This window comes from Cyphellophora europaea (genome assembly GCF_000365145.1).
Source record: "Cyphellophora europaea CBS 101466 unplaced genomic scaffold supercont1.7, whole genome shotgun sequence".
Classification (NCBI taxonomy): Eukaryota; Fungi; Ascomycota; class Eurotiomycetes; order Chaetothyriales; family Cyphellophoraceae; genus Cyphellophora; species Cyphellophora europaea.
Window position 1 is genome coordinate 1,078,185 of NW_008481813.1, and position 17,958 is coordinate 1,096,142.

General features: G+C 54.3%; 7 protein-coding genes across 7 annotated transcripts; all 7 read right to left on the bottom strand.

The window, feature by feature from the left end:
* Positions 1-11: 11 nt before the first annotated feature.
* On the bottom strand, positions 12-1,008 carry HMPREF1541_07493 (uncharacterized protein; the record flags this gene model as incomplete). Its single annotated transcript, XM_008721817.1, has 2 exons — positions 12-790; positions 891-1,008. 2 exons carry the CDS (start codon positions 1,006-1,008, stop codon positions 12-14), a joined length of 897 nt encoding a protein of 298 aa, XP_008720039.1.
* Positions 1,009-1,844: 836 nt separating this feature from the next.
* Positions 1,845-2,825, bottom strand: HMPREF1541_07494 (uncharacterized protein; the record flags this gene model as incomplete). The annotated part of the gene is made up of 1 exon (XM_008721818.1): positions 1,845-2,825. One exon carries the CDS (start codon positions 2,823-2,825, stop codon positions 1,845-1,847), a length of 981 nt encoding a protein of 326 aa, XP_008720040.1.
* A 1,430-nt stretch (positions 2,826-4,255) lies between these two features.
* HMPREF1541_07495 (uncharacterized protein) lies at positions 4,256-6,675 on the bottom strand (the record flags this gene model as incomplete). The annotated part of the gene is made up of 3 exons (XM_008721819.1): positions 4,256-4,872; positions 4,923-5,356; positions 5,408-6,675. The coding sequence occupies 3 exons, from the start codon at positions 6,673-6,675 to the stop codon at positions 4,256-4,258; spliced, it is 2,319 nt and encodes a 772-aa protein (XP_008720041.1).
* A 1,079-nt stretch (positions 6,676-7,754) lies between these two features.
* On the bottom strand, positions 7,755-8,747 carry HMPREF1541_07496 (uncharacterized protein; the record flags this gene model as incomplete). The annotated part of the gene is made up of 4 exons (XM_008721820.1): positions 7,755-8,069; positions 8,121-8,157; positions 8,215-8,403; positions 8,518-8,747. The coding sequence occupies 4 exons, from the start codon at positions 8,745-8,747 to the stop codon at positions 7,755-7,757; spliced, it is 771 nt and encodes a 256-aa protein (XP_008720042.1).
* Positions 8,748-9,700: 953 nt separating this feature from the next.
* On the bottom strand, positions 9,701-11,131 carry HMPREF1541_07497 (uncharacterized protein; the record flags this gene model as incomplete). Its single annotated transcript, XM_008721821.1, has 1 exon — positions 9,701-11,131. The coding sequence occupies one exon, from the start codon at positions 11,129-11,131 to the stop codon at positions 9,701-9,703; it is 1,431 nt and encodes a 476-aa protein (XP_008720043.1).
* Positions 11,132-11,844: 713 nt separating this feature from the next.
* On the bottom strand, positions 11,845-14,430 carry HMPREF1541_07498 (uncharacterized protein; the record flags this gene model as incomplete). Its single annotated transcript, XM_008721822.1, has 4 exons — positions 11,845-13,125; positions 13,177-13,391; positions 13,452-14,208; positions 14,287-14,430. The coding sequence occupies 4 exons, from the start codon at positions 14,428-14,430 to the stop codon at positions 11,845-11,847; spliced, it is 2,397 nt and encodes a 798-aa protein (XP_008720044.1).
* Positions 14,431-15,281: 851 nt separating this feature from the next.
* HMPREF1541_07499 (uncharacterized protein) lies at positions 15,282-17,264 on the bottom strand (the record flags this gene model as incomplete). The annotated part of the gene is made up of 2 exons (XM_008721823.1): positions 15,282-16,587; positions 16,636-17,264. The coding sequence occupies 2 exons, from the start codon at positions 17,262-17,264 to the stop codon at positions 15,282-15,284; spliced, it is 1,935 nt and encodes a 644-aa protein (XP_008720045.1).
* Between the last annotated feature and the right edge of the window lie 694 nt (positions 17,265-17,958).

The window sequence follows — 17,958 nt, forward strand, 5'->3', positions numbered from 1 at the left end:
CATGTCTTCACTTACACAGCAAACGTCCCCGCACTAACGGGCATGGCCCTCAACAACGTGGGCCCAATCCCCTTCCAAAACCCACCCATCCCCTCCCTCGCCCACGTCTGCGCAAAACAGTCGCGCATGCTCTTGAACCGCTGCTTCTCACCAAACCCATCACTCTGCATCTTGCTCTTGACCACGTCAAAGGGGTAGCTACTGATCCAGAGCGCCTCGCCCGCCAGGCCACCGTAGAAGGCGACTTTCGGCGAACTGACGTCCTCGCGCTTGCAGTTGGTGCGCCGCTGCTCCCAGGCCATCAGATACTCAAACGTCAGGAACCAGACGCCATAGGCCTGCGCTTCACGATAGTACGTGACGGCCTGGCCGCGGTAGAGGCCGCGCAGCACGCCACCGGCGTCCCGGGACGAGAGCTTGCGGATACAGTCCAGCGGGCCCGAGTACAGACGCCCCGCGCCGTGCGGCTGGGTCTGCAGCCGGATGCGGACGTGCTCGATGGGTCCGGAGAGGACGCTGTTGGTGAGGCCCGCGAAGGCGCCCGAGGCGTAGTACTGGCCGTAGCTGAGGGTGGGGGACGGGTGGCCGGCCGAGAGGTTGCGTTCCTCGAAGGCGCGGCGCGCGTAGTGGAAGGCGCCGAATTGGACCGAGACGCAGGCGCCGATGCCGATGAGGGGCGTGAGCGTGCCTTTGTAGAAGGCGGTGGGGCCTTCGTTGCGGAGGATCGAGGTCGCGCAGGAGAGGGCCGTGGGGTGTGTGGTGGTGGTTTGGAGGCGGACTTTGACGATGTCTGTTTGTGCTGGTGGTTAGAGAGGGGAATCGGGGATGAGATATGTTGTGGCGTACCGAATGGTTGACCTGGAGGTATGTTAGCATGATTCAACTCAAACCAGCACTTTCACTCCGAGGAGCGCTTCCGCCTGCCGTGTGCCCATCTGCCTCTTTCAGGCTTTCAGGAAGAACAACCACACGCATACCACCAAGCAGCAGACCCCAGCTCGCCTCCATCCACCCACACCAGAGGATCGTCAAGACGGCAAACACAAAACTCACCTAATAACACCTGCGCAACTCCTCCGGCCGCTCCACTAGCCAGATCCTTCACCGTCCTGACCCAAGACGCATTCTCCGCCTCCACAGCCTCGATGCTTGTGTCCGCCATAGCGGGAATCTGGGAACCTGAGCAGTTCCGTAGGTGTTTCTATACAGCAACACGCAAGACAAGTCTTCTGTCTTCCCCTTTTCTTCTTCACCTTCTCATGCTTCAGCCAACAACTTTTCAGGTTTCTCCTTCACACCGAACGAACAAACAGATGTGTCTTTTTTTTAGAAGATTGAATTTGAGAAAGCCTGCCCAGCGGAAACGGAAGGGGAAGTATATACAAAAAAGCACGTCAGATCCCGAGAGTGGAGAAAAGAGAAGCTGTGCTACACGCCTTTCGCCAGCGCGGCTTAGCGTTTCTCCGGGGCCGGGCAAGGTTGTGTGCGAGCCGGCCCCGAAGTCGCCTTCTCCCCTTAAGAACCTCAGATGCTGGACTGCCTCACTAAGTACCGTTCGTGCATGTGATGACCGTCGGGTCAGATCTCGCGATTATGGACAGCTACAGCAGTTGGTGATGCGAAGCAAGAAGATACAAATGGGCCAGGAGACGATATAACGCTACCGGCTTCACGCGAGAATGTAAGTCTCGCGTCGAATTCTCTCACTGATTAGGTACTGTAGGCTCTGCTATGCATATCATGGATCACCAATGCTGTCCAAAACGCCATGCTCGTGTATCTCGTCATAAAGCATCCCTCGCGGAGTGCATCGTCTTCCATATTAAGTAGATCTGAGCGGATCATCACCATCCGGCACCAGGCACGCCAAAGAAGTCCCGATCAGCAACATAGGTCAGGTAGTCCAAGTCATCCACACACATATTCCCTCCGGTCTTGCCAACATGCGGACAGTGTGCTTCGGGCTTCAGCGTCAGCATGCCCTCATGCAAACTCCTGCACATGACAGTGTCGACGCCAAACTCAAATGGCTGTCCCAGACGAATCTCCTGCATCAGGAATGAATGACAGTCATCAAGGCTGTCATACTGTTGAAGCTCCCCTGTACAGTGCTGCTGTGTCGTCTCGCAGACCTGTCCAACCAGCAGATTCTTGATCTGATTCAGCGTGTCTTGCGCACTGCCGAGGCCGTATGCCTTCTGCAGATTCGCCGTCGCCGTGGCCATCAGCCAGTCGAAATACACAAAGCGCGCGTCGTAGGCGGTTAGCTCGTCCTGGTCGTTCCAACGCATCCACAGCTCCACCTGCACGGGCACCACGGTGGAAAGCATACTGATGTTAAAGTGTACTATCTCCGTGATGAAGGCAGACCTATCCGCTTCGTTTGCGGCGAAGCGCATCGTCTCATGCTGAATGGGCATTCCCAGCAGCGTGACGCGCGACGAGTTCATGACGGGGCCAGTGAAGGCGCCGAACACGTACTCAGTGTTGAGCTCACGACCAAGGAATTTCCGAGAATCAGAGACACGGCCAGTGATGTTCTCGGCGAAGAGAGGTGACTGCAGTGTCTTGAGTTGAGGCAAGTTGTTGGGTACCATCATGGTCGAGAAGAAGAGGCGGGTCAGGCTGTACAGATGAGAGGTGCCGTTAACAACCGAGGACGCGACAGACGGGATCGAAGCCGGGCTGGCCGTAGAAGACGGCATGCCACCGTAGAGCTGCACTCCGCCGGCAGCTTGGGGCTGAGGCTTGGGAGAGGCCGAAGCGTGTTGGGTGAAGCTGGTCAGGCAGAGGGCTACGGTGGCGACAACGGTTCGGGACCACATCGTTGATAGTAACGTCTTGTGTCGTCTATCGTACTCCAAAGACGCAATTGCTTGGCCGCGGATCTCGAGGCTGCTGGCAGAGGCGCAAAGCAAGTGATGCAAAAGCGAGCCACCGAACTGAAAGTGAAGGAGAATTGCAAAGAAGCAAGTGCAATGCAATGTATCCCCAGGAAGCAAGCAAACACACGGGTGTTCACGGCAAAGGGCGAAAAGGGTGACAAAGGCTGCCGAAGCCGGTGGGTGAGAGAGGTTAGGTGTGGCGGATATAGTGCTGTAGTAGCGGGCAGGGGATAGCGACAGTGGTGGTAATTGTGGTGAACGCCCTCGCCCTCGACGAAGAGCTGCGCTGTTCCGAGCGATTGAACCTCAGGTCCCCGTCATCAGAAGACAAGCGGCTGGATTTGTCACGGTGAATATGGTGGTGTTCCCACAGGGCGAAGCGAGCGAGCGAGCGATCGAACGTGGCCGAAGCGTCGTAGGATGGAACTGGGCCGACGGGCGACTTGTATAAAAAAGGAGCACACAATTACCGGCGCCACGTGTGTGTTGAAGGCTTAGTGCACTTGTAACGAGGGTCCGAAAAGCAATCAATCCACGCTATTCGAAGAAGACTTGTCGTGAGCAAACGTCCCGTACAGTTGCTGACCCGCTCCTGCCTGTTGCTCCGCCGCTGCACGTTTGGTGTGCTGGAACCAGTCAGTCCCTTCTTATTCCCAGATGCATCTGTAGTTCCTTCTCGCCTGGCCGGGGGGCTTGACACTATTGCCCTCCAGTAAACTAACCTAGTCTTCAGGGGCTAAAACGAGTGAAAAGAGCACGGGCAACACCCAGAGAGCCAGCAGCCCTAAGAACTGGGAAAAGCAACACATGGTGAATGATTGATGGCGCAAGCGAAAGCCTAACCATATTCCCGCGACTCATGGTCGTATCCTCGTGTTTCTGCGTGTGTGATCAGAGCCAGGGGATGGTTGCTGTGTCGAATAGCAAACACTTGGGGAATTACCATCTCGACGCCCTGGACCAAACAGAAACGCCGCCAGGCGGCCAGCCCTTGGCCGCCTAGCGAGCGGCTTTCAGGGGCCGGCAGCCTCGGCAAACCAATCGTACCAATGCCTATCAAATCCTACCCTGTCCGCCCTCATCTTGTCACCAACAGGTTGCAATCGCCTTGCGTATGCATGCTGCATGCAGTCTGGCTATATTGGTCCCGTGTATCCACCAGAATCATTTCTCCGATTGTATCAGATCAGTCGTCAGCACATGATATTCCCACGAAGTTATCATTGTTATTGGCAATGTGACTCTATATGCTCATGCAAAGCATACTTGCAACAGACCCTACTTGATAGTTGGGGCGCCCTTCAACTTGTCAATACTGCCAGTGTCCGTCGCTGGCCACGTCGACGCTTCTGACAGCCGTTGAGGTCGCCTCAAGGTACCTGAAAGCCGCTCATAGGCTCGATTTTGGTTACATCCGTCCCAATCTTCCAGACGTGGCGCAGCTTCTCAATGTCCTCCACAACCACCGCTCGCATCGGGTCCCTCTTGCCTCGTCCCCGCCGAGTGATATTGTGCTGAGGCGCCGAGTATGCACTTCCTTCACGGCAACTTGCACCGTTCCAGGTCACGTCGTAGACCGTCTTCCACATTGCCATCATGCTCACCGTATGCGCCAGCTCGTAGAATATGCGACAATCCGCTTTCTGGTAGACGAATTGCAGCGGCGTCTGTGTCTCGTCCCCGATTCGAATCTGGTCCCTCACATTGACTCTGCCATCCCCATCGGCGGCTTTGAGCATCGGCAATTGAGAGTACCTCTGAGCCAAGGTGGAGTTTAGGATGGCTTGCTGCGTAGCGTTCCCTTCGCTGAGCAGAGGTGCCCCTTGAGCAAACTGAGCCAGAGTGGAAAATTGATAGACATTGGCGCCGCGAACACCGCCCACCGCCTGCATGGGTCCGACTGCGTCAGCAGGTCTGCCAGAAATCCCACCGACAGCCACTGTCTTGACCTTAGCCTGTGAAGTCATCAACTCGACAAATATCGAGCCTGCAGGGCTGATGTTAGCGTCCGAATCCAGGTGAAGATGGTAGACTTACATGTGGACGCGCACCAGCCGTCAGTAAGGATGATGATGTCTCCAGCAAAGAAAGGACGCTCAGTAGTAACATTGGTGCGGTTGCCGTAGCCGTTGGGAATGAAACCAGACTCTTCATTCGTACCGGGATCTGAGAAATTCCATCGCATGAGTGTTGTAAAGTTGTCTCCATGGAACTCGTGTGGGCCAAACTTGTCCGCCCAGGTCAAAAATGTGTGACCGTTGGCGGTCATGTCAGCCTGTGTAATGAAAGGTGTGGCTCGATAGTTGTTCAGCAGCAGACTAGGACCCGGAGGATAATTTGGATCCCATGGATAATCGTCTCCGACGACTTGGCTGACGGCTTGACCAAGAAGATCGAAGTCTTCAGTGGCGCGGAAACGGCTCGCTCCGTAAGGGTCGATGTCAGGGAAGAGAGTCTTGAAAATGGAATACCTGCGGCTACTTGTTAATGAATGACAAGAACTTCCGGACAAGGGGCATCACGCTAGAGGAATCTGGCCGCCTCCGTTGGCGCTGAGGTCGATGATCAGTCTCATCTTGCCATACACTTTCGCTTGCTTGATGAATTCGGTGACAGTCGCCTGCATAGCTGTCTGAAGAAGTTGTGTTCCAAAGCCAGGAAGACTCAAAACGGCAGCATCTTCGTAGCCTTGACCGTCAAGGTAGTACCCACCCATGTAGCCTCCCGCGACGAACCTGACTGGTGTAGGATAGCCAGGTGGTCCAACGATGGGATCCTGTGGGTTTGGAAGTGGGGGACCGATGTGACCAGGACGGTCGTCTGTGTCTGCTTGTCCGATGCCGCCGCCGGGCAGTGGGATGGTAGAGGAGACGTTCAGGAATCGGTCGTAAACGTCCTGGCCAGTCTTGATGTTACGAAAACTCTGGTAGACGCGAGCAAAATTCTCCCAAGACACAACAGTGCCGTTCTCAAATGTCAAATTTGTCCGTGCGCCAGGATACGGGACCTGTCCTCGACCACCGCCAGCGAATATGCCACCTCCGTTGCCCATGTAGCCCAAGGACGCTTGTGCAAGGTTGGCGAACAAGGAGTTGTAGCCCGCATCGAAGTCAGCACAAATGCTCCAGTCAGCGAGGGCTAGGAGCTTGGCTTCAGCGTCTACTCCGTCGATTTGAACAACAGGGGAGATGCTTCGCGAGCTGTCGTTGGTCCACAAGACGATATCGTCGTATACATAAGGACGGGGTTTGCTCTTGCCGTCAGCAGAGATAGATACCAAGCTCAGTGGACGCCCGAAGCCAAAAAGACCTGTGACTAGCTTGGGAAAATAGCGAAGATGTCCATCGTTGGCATACCCGAAAGTCTTGAACAATTCGAGTTCAAAGTGGTATTCGTTCTTGTATTGCTGGATGTTATCAATCATCCCCTGCAGGCGAGCGAAAATATCGTACTCTGGAAACCAGTAGCCTGAAGGTGGATTTTTGAGATATGCAGTGGTGGACTGCCATCCTAGGTAGGGCTTCAGGGATTCAAGCCACTCGATAGCCGCAGTGTGGTTACAGGGTACCGTTAGGAGGCAGTCGATAGCGTTCTGCGCAGGGATGTAGACGTAATCGGTGAGGACGGTGGGGCTTGCAGCTTCAGCTTCTCTGACCATCGAGCCGACCGTAGCACAAGCATCGAAAGGAGGACTGTAGGTAAGGGTCGGGTCGGGTTTGTTCGCGAAATCTTGCGGCGCTGCAGACACGAAGCAAGACAGCAACAACGCAGCGATAGCCGTCCAGATCATATCAAGCAACGTCATCTTTTGAGATCATGTAAGAAACGGAAATGGCAGGCAACCGTTCGTGCAGCAAGTCTTCAGAAGATGGAGGCTGATGTCGTTGAAGACTTGATGAGAACGTGGAGGTTATGAGCTTCAGGAGCGGTTGGTAGAAATTCGACTGGGCCTTCAGAGGGCGAACAGCCAGGCAACCACGATTCACTCAGGTCATTCATGCCTCACCTTTGCCTTATTCTGGTTTCACCAATTAATCGCGTGACGCGTTGCTACCGGAAGTAGCAGTCGCCTTATCAACATCAACCGCAGCCGGCGCTCCCTGCCTCGTTGCAGAAGTGGGAACGAGCATGTCCTTGCGGCTGTTCAAACAAGATTGGCCTCGGCCGCCATGCTACGACTGTGACGTGCTCCAACTGCCAGCGGGTTCATAACTCAGCGCCCACAATAGACTCGTTCTTGTGCTACCGCGAGCTCAACCTACATGCAACGAGCGTTCCTTTCTACCTCGACCGGCAGCAGTCGCGCGGATGGATGTGTCGATTTGAGAACAGCAGCAAACACGACAAGCGCATGTCCAGCTCTGGCATCGAAAACATTGTGCTGCTGTGTTTGAATCGCTGAAAGACTGTCAAGCAGAGGAACCAAGATCGTAGAGCTGACGTCTCTTGCTTACAGGTACGGAGGCTTGGCTATCAGGGGTAAGGTTTCCACCCCTTTCTCCGCTGCAGCCTCCCACCCTATGCATTTGACCATCTTGTGGCACAAGGTCAGACGTCCGCGATGGGATCAGGGATCTATGCGGAGAATTCAACTTCACAGCTTCTCAAGGACGATCTGAAGATTCCGTATCTCCACACACACCGAACAATCTTGAGGGCCGCGAAGCAATGTAGGTACAAAAAGGATATCCGAGTCAAGTGACGGCAGCGGACCACTGGCGCTCTTCCAAATACTTGAATGCAGCGACCACAACCGACGCTTGGTACATGTCATATTTGTGATTCAAGGTCATGCAAGACGGCACAACACGGCACTCGTTCGTCAGCTGATTACTGGACGTGGATTGCTAAGGCGAGACGGATGCCGATTCAATCCCGCAGCATCTGCAAGAACCATGAAGCCACGGCTCTCTTGGCCCTTGCAGCCCCCTGCTTTTCCCCTGGAATCCGGTCATCACCTTTCGTGGCAAAAGCGTGAATCAACCCCGGAAAATACCGATAATCATACTCAACTCCCAGCGTAGGCAGTGTCTCATTCGCGTACTTCTTGAGCTCTGGAGTGAGCTGCATATCGTGCTCAGGCGCAATAATCTGGCTGGGAACCCTCGTACCTGCGATTTCCTGCTTGGTCAGCCACGACGGATGCGCAGTGCTGATAGCATCAACCAAGGGTATCGCTCCCTCCTTATGTTTCCCATGGTCTGACTCCTCCGTGGTTCCGTCAGGAAGATATACTTGTGAGCCTAGACGAAACACCGCCCACCCACCGAAGCTGGCATCGAACGTCAATCAGTCTGCTCGGTTACGCTCTATTCTCCGGAATACTCACCAGTAGCCTACTGTCACAACCTTCTTGAAACCCAATTGAGATCTCAAGGCCGCTACGCATCCAAATATTTCCGGCTCGCGAATCTTCTTGGAATTCTTCGCCGAGAAGGCGGAGATGTCGAGTTTGGCCCACGCCTCAGATGCTGGACCTTCCATCAAGGCGTCCAGAGGAAGCACCTCCCCACCAAAACTAAGAGAAACACACCGTCAGCGACTGGTCTTGTGCACGCTCTCCACCACCCGTGCAGGATATTGCTGTCAATCGGTGCCGGGCCCAAGCCAGTGTAACGTCAGAAAAACTCACAAGTCTGGCACAAACGCGGTAGCTCCCACCTCCTTTGCATAGTAGTCGGCCAGAAGGCGCAGATTTGGGAAGGTCCAGCCACCGAGATCGTGGATGACCAAGACTGCTACTTCGGGGTCACTGCCGACTTTGTAGGTTACATTCGCGCCTAGCTTGGTCTCGATGCCGGCTGGAGTACCTTCCCAGACATAGCCGCGGAGGCAATCTTTACAATCGTCAGGAACAGACATGGCATAGGGCAGCAAGATGGCCGTGGAATGAGGACAGTGATCAAGAGCGCTGCAGTACCAGGTAGGTAGCTTGGGCTGGTCTCTACGTGAAGTCAGATTCCACGCTCTACTAGGCAAGCGAACGGAACACCAGGTTCGGCTGCAGCGCTGGCGACGCTTCCATATAAGCCTGGTCGCAACATCTCTTCCATTGAAGCGCCCACCCAAGGTAAGCGACGGAGAAACTTGACCGCATCGTTAACCCCGTGCAGACAAGCGCTTTCTACCAGTAACCGACAGTCCATCACTGGACCAAGCAATGCAGCTTATGCGATGTAGCAGGCCTGATCAGCTCGGCATCCATTGCGAGGCCTTGGCCTAGCACTCTCTTGGCCGTGCATAACTCGCTACAGAGTATGATCCCGAGGGAGGGAGGGGGGGAGGGAGAGACTACTCGGCGTGTGTGTCCGAACGCATTCGAGCGAACGAACGAGCCAGCCAGCGAGCCAGGGCAGCAGGTGAGTCACAGCACGGCCAATGAATGACTCACACAGGAACGGAGCCTTGAACTCCTACATCGAGCTCAACGATCACGCATATAGAATTGAAAATGTCTTCTGAGGTTCTCGTATCTTGATCTGTATGGGTGACTGTATGTGTGTGTGTGTGTCCACAAACTGCTGCCGACTAGAACGCCAAATAACCTCTGGCAAATCTCTCAGTAATCGCTTTGACGAATGGATATCAAACCCGAAGAAAGGATGGGGGAAAGTCCAGCTCAAAACGCCGCCAGGGAATCGAAAATACCAAAACCATGCAATACCATCGCTACCTGTGATGAAAGGAAAAATTGCTTCCTCTCAAGATCGTAACCCATGCATCATAAGATCGTTGGCGTGCGCCAAATCCGCTCTGCTGTTGCAAGCTTCACGCTTCGTTTCATCATGAGCAACCCATCGGGCATGCCACTCTGTTCAGGTCTCATTGACACCCACACTGACAAAGCGCCTTTGCTCGCGATATCTCCCCTTGCTCTGCTTAGCCATGACCTTCCGAGGGCTGCCCAGACCGGCGCCTGTCTCGCGGATGATCATGGGCAATGCATCAAGCACCTGCTTGTTCCCCTCAAAATAGTGGTTCACGAACCCGCCGCCCAACAGCCGTCGAATTGCACTGAGGCGCATCAGTTTCCACCACTTGTCGACCTTCATCTCGCCTTCTCGGTGGATTCGAATGGTCATTTTCGAAGCGTTATTCGTGCGCAGACCCACACGCGGATTCTCGACCGTGAGCGCGATGGTGGCGAAAGATTGATGGATATTGCGCTTGTCCTTGCGGTTCATTGACTTTGTGCTGAGTGACGCCAGCGAGTTGACCTTTTCTAAAACCTGGTGTGTATTGTGGTATGCATTGTAGCGCTTGACTAGATTCTTGTCGCCTTGGAAGCCGACATTGTCGTCGTCGGACGAGACCTCGTCCTCTTCGTCCTCGGATTCTTCGTCTTCCTCGCGCTCCGTGAAGCTCTTCTCGTACAAGAGCGCAATGTTCTCGCCAGCTGCAATTTGCACCTTGGCATCGTCGGCATCGAGCTGGTCGAGGAAGGAAGAGATGGCATCCTCGGAATCAGCCTCAAGGTCTTCGACTTGGGTGGCGAGGAAGCCATAAGCGAGCAGCGCAACGGTAACGACTTCGGGATCGTCGTCGGCACCGATGAAGCTCCCGTCCGAGGAGACGATCTCAAGTAGGAAGGTCAGAGTTTCTTCGATTTCTTCTTCGCCGGCGCCCCCAAAAGAAATGCACGTTGCAAGAGCGTCAATAGCGACGGCTTTGGCGTGAGGGTACTGCGAGTCGGAGATGGCACGCTTGAGCAGTGGAGCCACTGTCTCGTAGATTGCGTCATCTTGAATAGTGATGGCGGTGAGAGCAATGGCGCGGATCGCCAGAGTGGTCTCTTTCTCAGTCGTCTCGGCTTTGACACTCTTGGACAATGCTCCTAGGATATCTGACACGCGCCCGTAAAGGGTATCTGCCAGGTAGTGCGCGGTCAAGCAGCGGTCGAATGACGATAAGCTCTCTTCTCTGCTATTCACACTGCTGCCCTTCCTCTCGAGCAGATCATCGATGCTCTTAGAAAGCTCTTGCTTCATGACATCGGTGGTCTGCTCGTTGAAGTCGTCGCTCTCGAGCAGTTCGTCGATCGAGTTGATACTCATGTTAGTATCATCGCTGAGGTTACCACCCATATCCTCGTCGTCAGACGCATCTCGGCTCTGCAGGCGCGAATTTGCGCGAGAATTGGTGGTGGAATTGGCACGAGAGCTTGCTTTGGAAGAGCCCTTGGACTTTGCCTTGTTCGAGACGGTCTTGCCGCTCTCGAGGGCGCGACGACGGAGATTATCGTGCATTTTGTCGAGATTGAACGCGTGGTTCAGGTAGCACAAGGGCTAAAACTGTAAATTTTGTTGTCGTTAGGAATGGACCTCGGTGAAGAGGCAATCAAGTGTCAGCCTTTAGGAAGAGCTGCGGGATGGATATTGCAGGTCCTGAGTCGCACAAATTCCATATGGAAGATTTCGAGTCGTCGGCGGACTGAACAGTGGCGAAGTAGGGAAAGGCGCAGTTGCTGCGTGACTGAAGAGGCAGAAGAGGAAGAAGGCGGTCAGAAGCGCGTTCGACCAGGTTTATTATTTGGTTGCCATCTGACTGGTGGCGAACTCGGTCGCACCTGCAGGCACATGCCAGTGACTCAACTCTGGCCAACGCACCCGGCACTTGGCAGGCTTCCCCCACAAAATCAGGCCGCGCAAACTACCCCGCGGATGGCACCGGAATAATACGGCTGCCTCGGGAGCTGGTAGGACATGACTTTCATCTGAGCGCGGTCTTATGGTAGGACTCAAAGGCGTACGAGCAACATTCATTGTCAATTGTGTAGCATTTTGCGGCTAAGGAGAGAAAGGGAGTGCATTGTAAGCTTGCACCCAAACTGGCAGACTCGGACCATTGCCTTCAACTCCTCCCAGAAAACCATTTCCTAGTCCCCTATTTAATCCGTGGCATGTTCTGCATGCATGTCGTAAGAGCAGCAGAACGAGGTGTGCTCATGTAATCGCTCCGACTACTTGGGCCCCATGGCAGCCTGAGCATCGAGAAAGTCTTCGTCACTCGCATCGAGGACATCGTATTCCTCGTCGGTCAGGAACCCATCATCGCTCTCATCCTCAAGTTCCAGGCTTTCAACATCATCGAGAAGGTCATGTTCCTCCGGCTTGGCAGTCGCAGATTCGGGCGCAGTCTCGGAAACGTCATGAATGCTCGACACAGGAGACTCTTTGTCAAGCTTGGGGAAGATCATAGTCGAGCTCTGCTGATCCTGAGGCCCATTGGTCTCCTCTGCACCCTCATCCTTAACAGTTCCCTGTTGAGGTTCGATGGACACTGCGGTGCGGATGGGTAGCTCAATGCTGGTGTCCTTGACATTGATGTCAACCCAGAGTTTGTGACCGAAGGGCATGCCGTCGGGGGTCTTTAGGCGCCAATATGAGATGTATCTACCCTCCCGGGCAGGCGATTTAAGCAGCACCCTGAAGACAGCCGTCTTGCCTGGCTCAAGGCTCTCCTCCAGCACGTTGGAACGGTTAGCAAGATCCATGGAGCTCACACTGGATGGGTGATGGGCATCGAGGTTGCGCATGTCATCGCCACCAATGTAGTGAACAGCACACCCAGCAGGCCAAGTCTCAGGCCCAGGGTTGCGCAGAGTCCAGGACTGAGAGACAAATCTCTTGGGACCAAAGTTGCTGCCGTCCGGCGTGGAGTCGGACTCATACCAAGCTTGAAGATCAGCAGGTGTGGCAGTCTTGGGCTCGGTAGCTCTCCACGTAGATGGTGCAACAGGCTCTTCTTCCGCCGGCAGGACCTCGGCCACAGTCTGCACCTGCGTCGCAGCGTTGGTTGAGGTAGTGCGGTTAGTCTCGGTAGAAGCGTGCTTCGCAAGACGACGATCGCCAAGCTGACCAAGTTCCTGTCCGTTCTCCGATTCATGAATGGTAGAAATAGAAACATGGCGGATAGGCGTCTTGATCTTGATGACAGGGTGAGACTTGTTGTGTGGATTGGTGGGCAAAGCCTCGCAGTTGGAACAGAAGTCCGTGTCGTGGCACACAGTACACTTGTAGCGATCGCCACGAATGTAGCCACGGGTACGGCCACCAGCGCAGAGGGGACCATCACAGAAGATGCCGCGGTGGTGCTCCTTGTTGCTAGGAACGTATTCGAGCGGTTCGTAGAGAGACGCGAACCGATGGCCCGGGTGCGTATCAGGCGCCGCCGGATAGCAGGACGAGCAATAATCCCAGTCGGGGCAAGTGAGACACTTGTTGCGGACGCCAATGATTTGCTAATACGAGTTAGTTCAGAATGTCTTTTCAAGAACGAGTAGCGGTCTTACCTTGTTGCAGCCGTCGCACGTAGCCTGGTGAACAAGGCCTCGAGCCTGCCGACAAAGAGACTTGATCTGGAAGTTGACCGTCTGGTGCAGAATTGGGTTAACTGGCTCGAAGGTATGGGCTAGCGCGTGACCATGCTCATTGGCAAGGAAGCAGCTCTGGCAGAGATCGAAGTCGGCACAATCCATGCAGGTCACAAAAGCCGAGGCGGGGAGCTCTACTCGAATGTCAGATACAGTTCTTCTAAGGCTTGGCAGGGCTTTCAGGTAGGACTTACGGTTGATGCAGCTGTTGCAGGTGCGCTCGTCATAATCAGGGACGCCCGGGATCTGCATTGGCGGTTCCTCTTCTTTAGGCTTTCGAGGAGCGCATGTCTCGGTGACACTGGGAACAATGATGCCGTTGCGGATGGAGCGCTTGATCAGCCAGTGATCTTCACCCTCGCAGGTGACGCCATTCTGAACGCACTTCTGGCACAAGTCAAAGTCACCTTTCTCGCAGATACTGCAGTGATAGTGTTCATTCGGCACTGATGTACCGCAACTGTTGCAGTCGATGCTGAAGGTGCCAGTAAAGTCTCGGAAGCAAGGAAGGGTTGGCTGACTGAAATCCTTGGACCGAGGAGCGGGACGTGGAGGGGGGTCCATATAGGAGTCGCCGGAGCAGAAAGCGCCAGGCATGCGTGTATTGCCCGTTGAGGTCTTAAAAGGGCCCTGCGCCTTGTTGGCGGGAACGGGCTGTGACAGGACGGTCTCGAGATAAGTCGACCTCGGCTCAGGCTTAATGTCAACGGGTTTAATCTTCTCACGTTCGAGGGCTTTATCATCGAGAAGGTCGACAGCCACAGCCTGTGGCTTATTGGGAGGCATGATTGTAGCCTTGAGTCTCAGCTTCAGCTTAGCTTTCGCGGCACGGTAAAGTTGTTTGTACACTGAAGGATTGGTGCTATCAAGGGTGACATAGGTGCCAGCCGAGTCAGAGTATCGCTCTAGGAGGAGTTCTGTGCCATCGGCGACGGTGAGAAGGACTCGCAGCTGATAAAGCAATTAGCATCCGCCGTCTAGACAGCAAGCTCGGCCTTATCAGGCTGAAGCATTCAATGTAACACTAACCTTCTGAGGCAGAACCTGAGCACCAAGGTCACGCAAAGGGAGCTTGAAGCGACGATTCTGGTTGCCATAGAGCACCTTGACGACCACAAGCGTGTCCGCGTTGACTGGGCTGCCTGGAGTTGAGGGAGGCATTGCCGTGGCCATGACGATAAGCACAGCACAGAGGCGGTGACCGAACTACGATCTCACAGCCAGACAACACTCGATAGACGCACTATCGGGTATTAGTCGAGCGAGCGTAGTGTAAAGGGAATGTGAGCTTCGGGGTGTTGGGATAAGGGTAAGAGAGAACACAGGTAGGCGGTGGATGAGGTGACCGCTGTCTAACCTGCGAGGCGGGGTTTGGAGTAGTCACGGGCTCACGCCCCCGTCGCAAGTATGGCTGCCTAGTAATATCGAAGGACGCTAACAACGCGCTAACGCCTTCGGAGCATCTCATATCACGTGAACTTCACACCCTGGTGAGAAAGATTTGGTTTACCGAGTGCTCACCGATGGGTGCGATGTAGCAGAAGGAAATTGGAATGCCTTCGCTACCCTCATGATAGCAAAGCAAAGGGATAATCAGGGCTGGAGACCCGATCTCGTCTGGTATCCAGCTCTCAGCTCGACACTGATTCCACCTGCCTTCATTTCTGTGAAGCAATCAGGATCCTCAGTCCTAGATTGCATTTCGGAACAGGAGCGGGTTCGTAAGCACCAATGGTTGGTTATTAATAAATGCTATTTGGTATTCAGACAGGCCAGAGGCAAACATCTGCCGCTACAACACCAGGCGGCGAGTCCAGAATTCGTCGGACACACGCGGCTAAAAGACATTTTAGGACCTCCGATACCTGGTGAAACCATCCAACGCCAATGCCTGGCCGGAGCTTTTCGGCCCAGAATCAGAAAGTCACTCGCTCAATATGCAGCAGATCCCATTAATATCAAAGTCAAATGCAAACACCCCCTAATGCAAAGTGTCGATAGGGTATCGGTGAAGAGGTATTCAATCACGGCTGAGGCTGATAGAACATGGGGGTTGGCACGGGGTAGAACCCGTATGTTCCACCCATTGGCATCATGCCATGCTGTCCATTCATGGCTTGATTCTCTTGGCCCATGGAAGAGTCGGTATAGTAGACCATGCCATTTTGCATATGCATGACAGGGGCTGTTGGTGCGCCTGGCGGCTGAACAGGCTGAGGCCCGTTTTGCGCAAAGTTCATAATTTGGTACGTCCCATCAGTCCAGCCGTTCCCATAGCCCTGGGCTGATTCTGTCATGCCTGGGTAGAACATATTCTGCGCATGATATGGTGCAGGATAGTACATCGGAGCCTGCATCATTGGATATGGCTGGAAAGGCTGGGCGTAGACTGCACCTTCTGGAATGTGGGACAGAGGGGTTCCGCCTGGCGCGCTTGACTGGTCAATCTGTTGTTCACGCGCGTCATCGGTCTGCGCCATATGTGGCGGTACCTGCTGATGGAACGGTTGTTCTTGTTGCGGCTGTGGGGCTTTGACTGAAAGTGACACAGGCGATTCGATATTGGTCACAGAAACTGCTTTCTGCGGTCTGGGCTGATACATCGGTATCGCTGTTGAATGCACACCGTGGGCAACAGATCCATTCGCATATGGTAGGTGAAAAGGCTGGGCGTCACCTGCAGCCATAGGACCCATGTGCATTGGCATCATTCCGGTGGCTGGAAGGCGTACGATTGGACGTGAGACCTCCATACCCATAGGTCTGCCGTAGTTGGAGCCAGCAGGCGAGCGGACATTGTCTCTAGCTACGCCACCAAAAGAAGACTTGCGGCTCATGGCTACACTCGGCGTGTAAACGCTACCCATCACACTCGGGCGCCTGCTACCTTGGAAGCTGCCTCGCCCTCGCCCACGCATGTATGGCTGTTGATTTGGTCTCAGGGCTCGAGGGATGAAGATGAAGGACCGCTCCGTGCTGGGAAACCTGTAGCTAGGCTCAACATCTGGAATGGAGATTCGAACAGGCTTATCTCGCCGCAACGGCGGACGATGAGTGGGTAGCAAAGTGTGTTGCTTCTTGACAAGGCCTGCCACCGCCTTTCGCTCATGCATATCCGGAAGCGACACGTTGACAGTGACATTGCCCAGAACGGTCAGGAACGAGAACTCTCGATTCGGCGCGACGGTGGGAGGAGGAGCAGTCGACTTGAGGTTATATGCCATTTGGCCGCTGATCTGATTGCCAGAAAGAGACTTGCTGCTCTCGTGCGTGTCGTGCAGATCATGCGACCATGGCTTGTCAATCGGTTCGTTGAATGGTCCTGTGCGCCTAGCAGGATATTAGCTTCTTTCATCAAGACTATCAGGGTCTACTCACGGAGGAGGCACCGTGCCATTATACCCTCGACCTCTACCGCGACCGTATGGCTTGTTCCAAAACGCCTGTGCATTGGAAGCCCTGTCGTCATGTAGGAAGAAGCCACCTCTATTAGGCACAAAGGCCGGGTCAGAATCCCGTTGCTTGAGATACTCCTGGTGCTCTCTTCTTGCTCTTTGGCCAGCGGTTTCTCTTCTCGGTGCTCTGGGCGCTTCTGAACGGGGTTGACTTGCATCGGCTGATTCGACTCCGTCTTCCGGCGCAGGCTCGTCAAGGTGTATTTCAGGCTCAGCATTTGAAGTATCGGAGATCTTGAGGCCATTCATCATCGACACAGTATCTTCCGACTGCGGATGTGTATCTGCATGTGTTTGGCTGCCTGGTAGCATCTGGTATTCTTTTTTGGTCGAGGCGGATTTCGAGGCGCCGGACTTCGGGGCGGTCGCAACTGGGACATCATTCTCTTCGCTGACATCGCTAGCTTCTGGCCCAGCCTCTTCGTCCGCAAGGCTAAGTGCTGAACCGTCACTCATCGAGTCCTCCTCGACGTCACCAACGACAGAGCTCTCATCTTCCTCATCAGGTCGTCTGCGGCGAGGAGCGAGTCCTCTTCTTGCGCCTGGGGCCATCGTTCTCAAGGCTTGGGCAGATAATGCAGCGCAAGAAGCAAGTAGCCGGATAGCCGATCGGGCTAGAAGGATGTATGCACAGCAGATGTGGACGACACCATCCTCGTCGTCCGAGACAGGATGCACGAGCACAAGCTCAAGAAGAGCGCCTGTGTCTACACGTGATTATTGGCTCATCATTCCTTGTCCTGATGGTATAGTAGACAGGATCGAAGGCTGTATTGATGGATTTAAAGGAAGGTAATAGATGGTAATATTGAAGATGTCAGTGATACTCTCTCGAAGCCGAGACTCAGATCCGACATCACTGCGCAAACGCCAAGACCTATCTCGGAGCTTGTCTCCGGCGGAGTGCAGAGACACATTCCCACAAGTTGTAGAACTGTGGCTCGCTGTACTCCTCGGCCGACTATGTCGCTATTCCACTGACTCCTTGTGCCAGGCACTTTGCTGTGCTCTGATTAGCGATGTTGGTTGGCGTCTACCTGTACCGTACGACTGCCAGAATGTTTAATGACGAGGTTAAACTGTCTGGCTCTTGCGTTGAACAGACCTGGCTAATCAACATATAAATGCTACGATCTTGGTATTGCGCCCACACTAACAGTCTGTTCGTCTAGGCAATTACTCCCTCCCAACACCTGTATTCAACATATAACTTGAAAGCAGCTTCCTTGCCTAGTAGTGGGGGTGG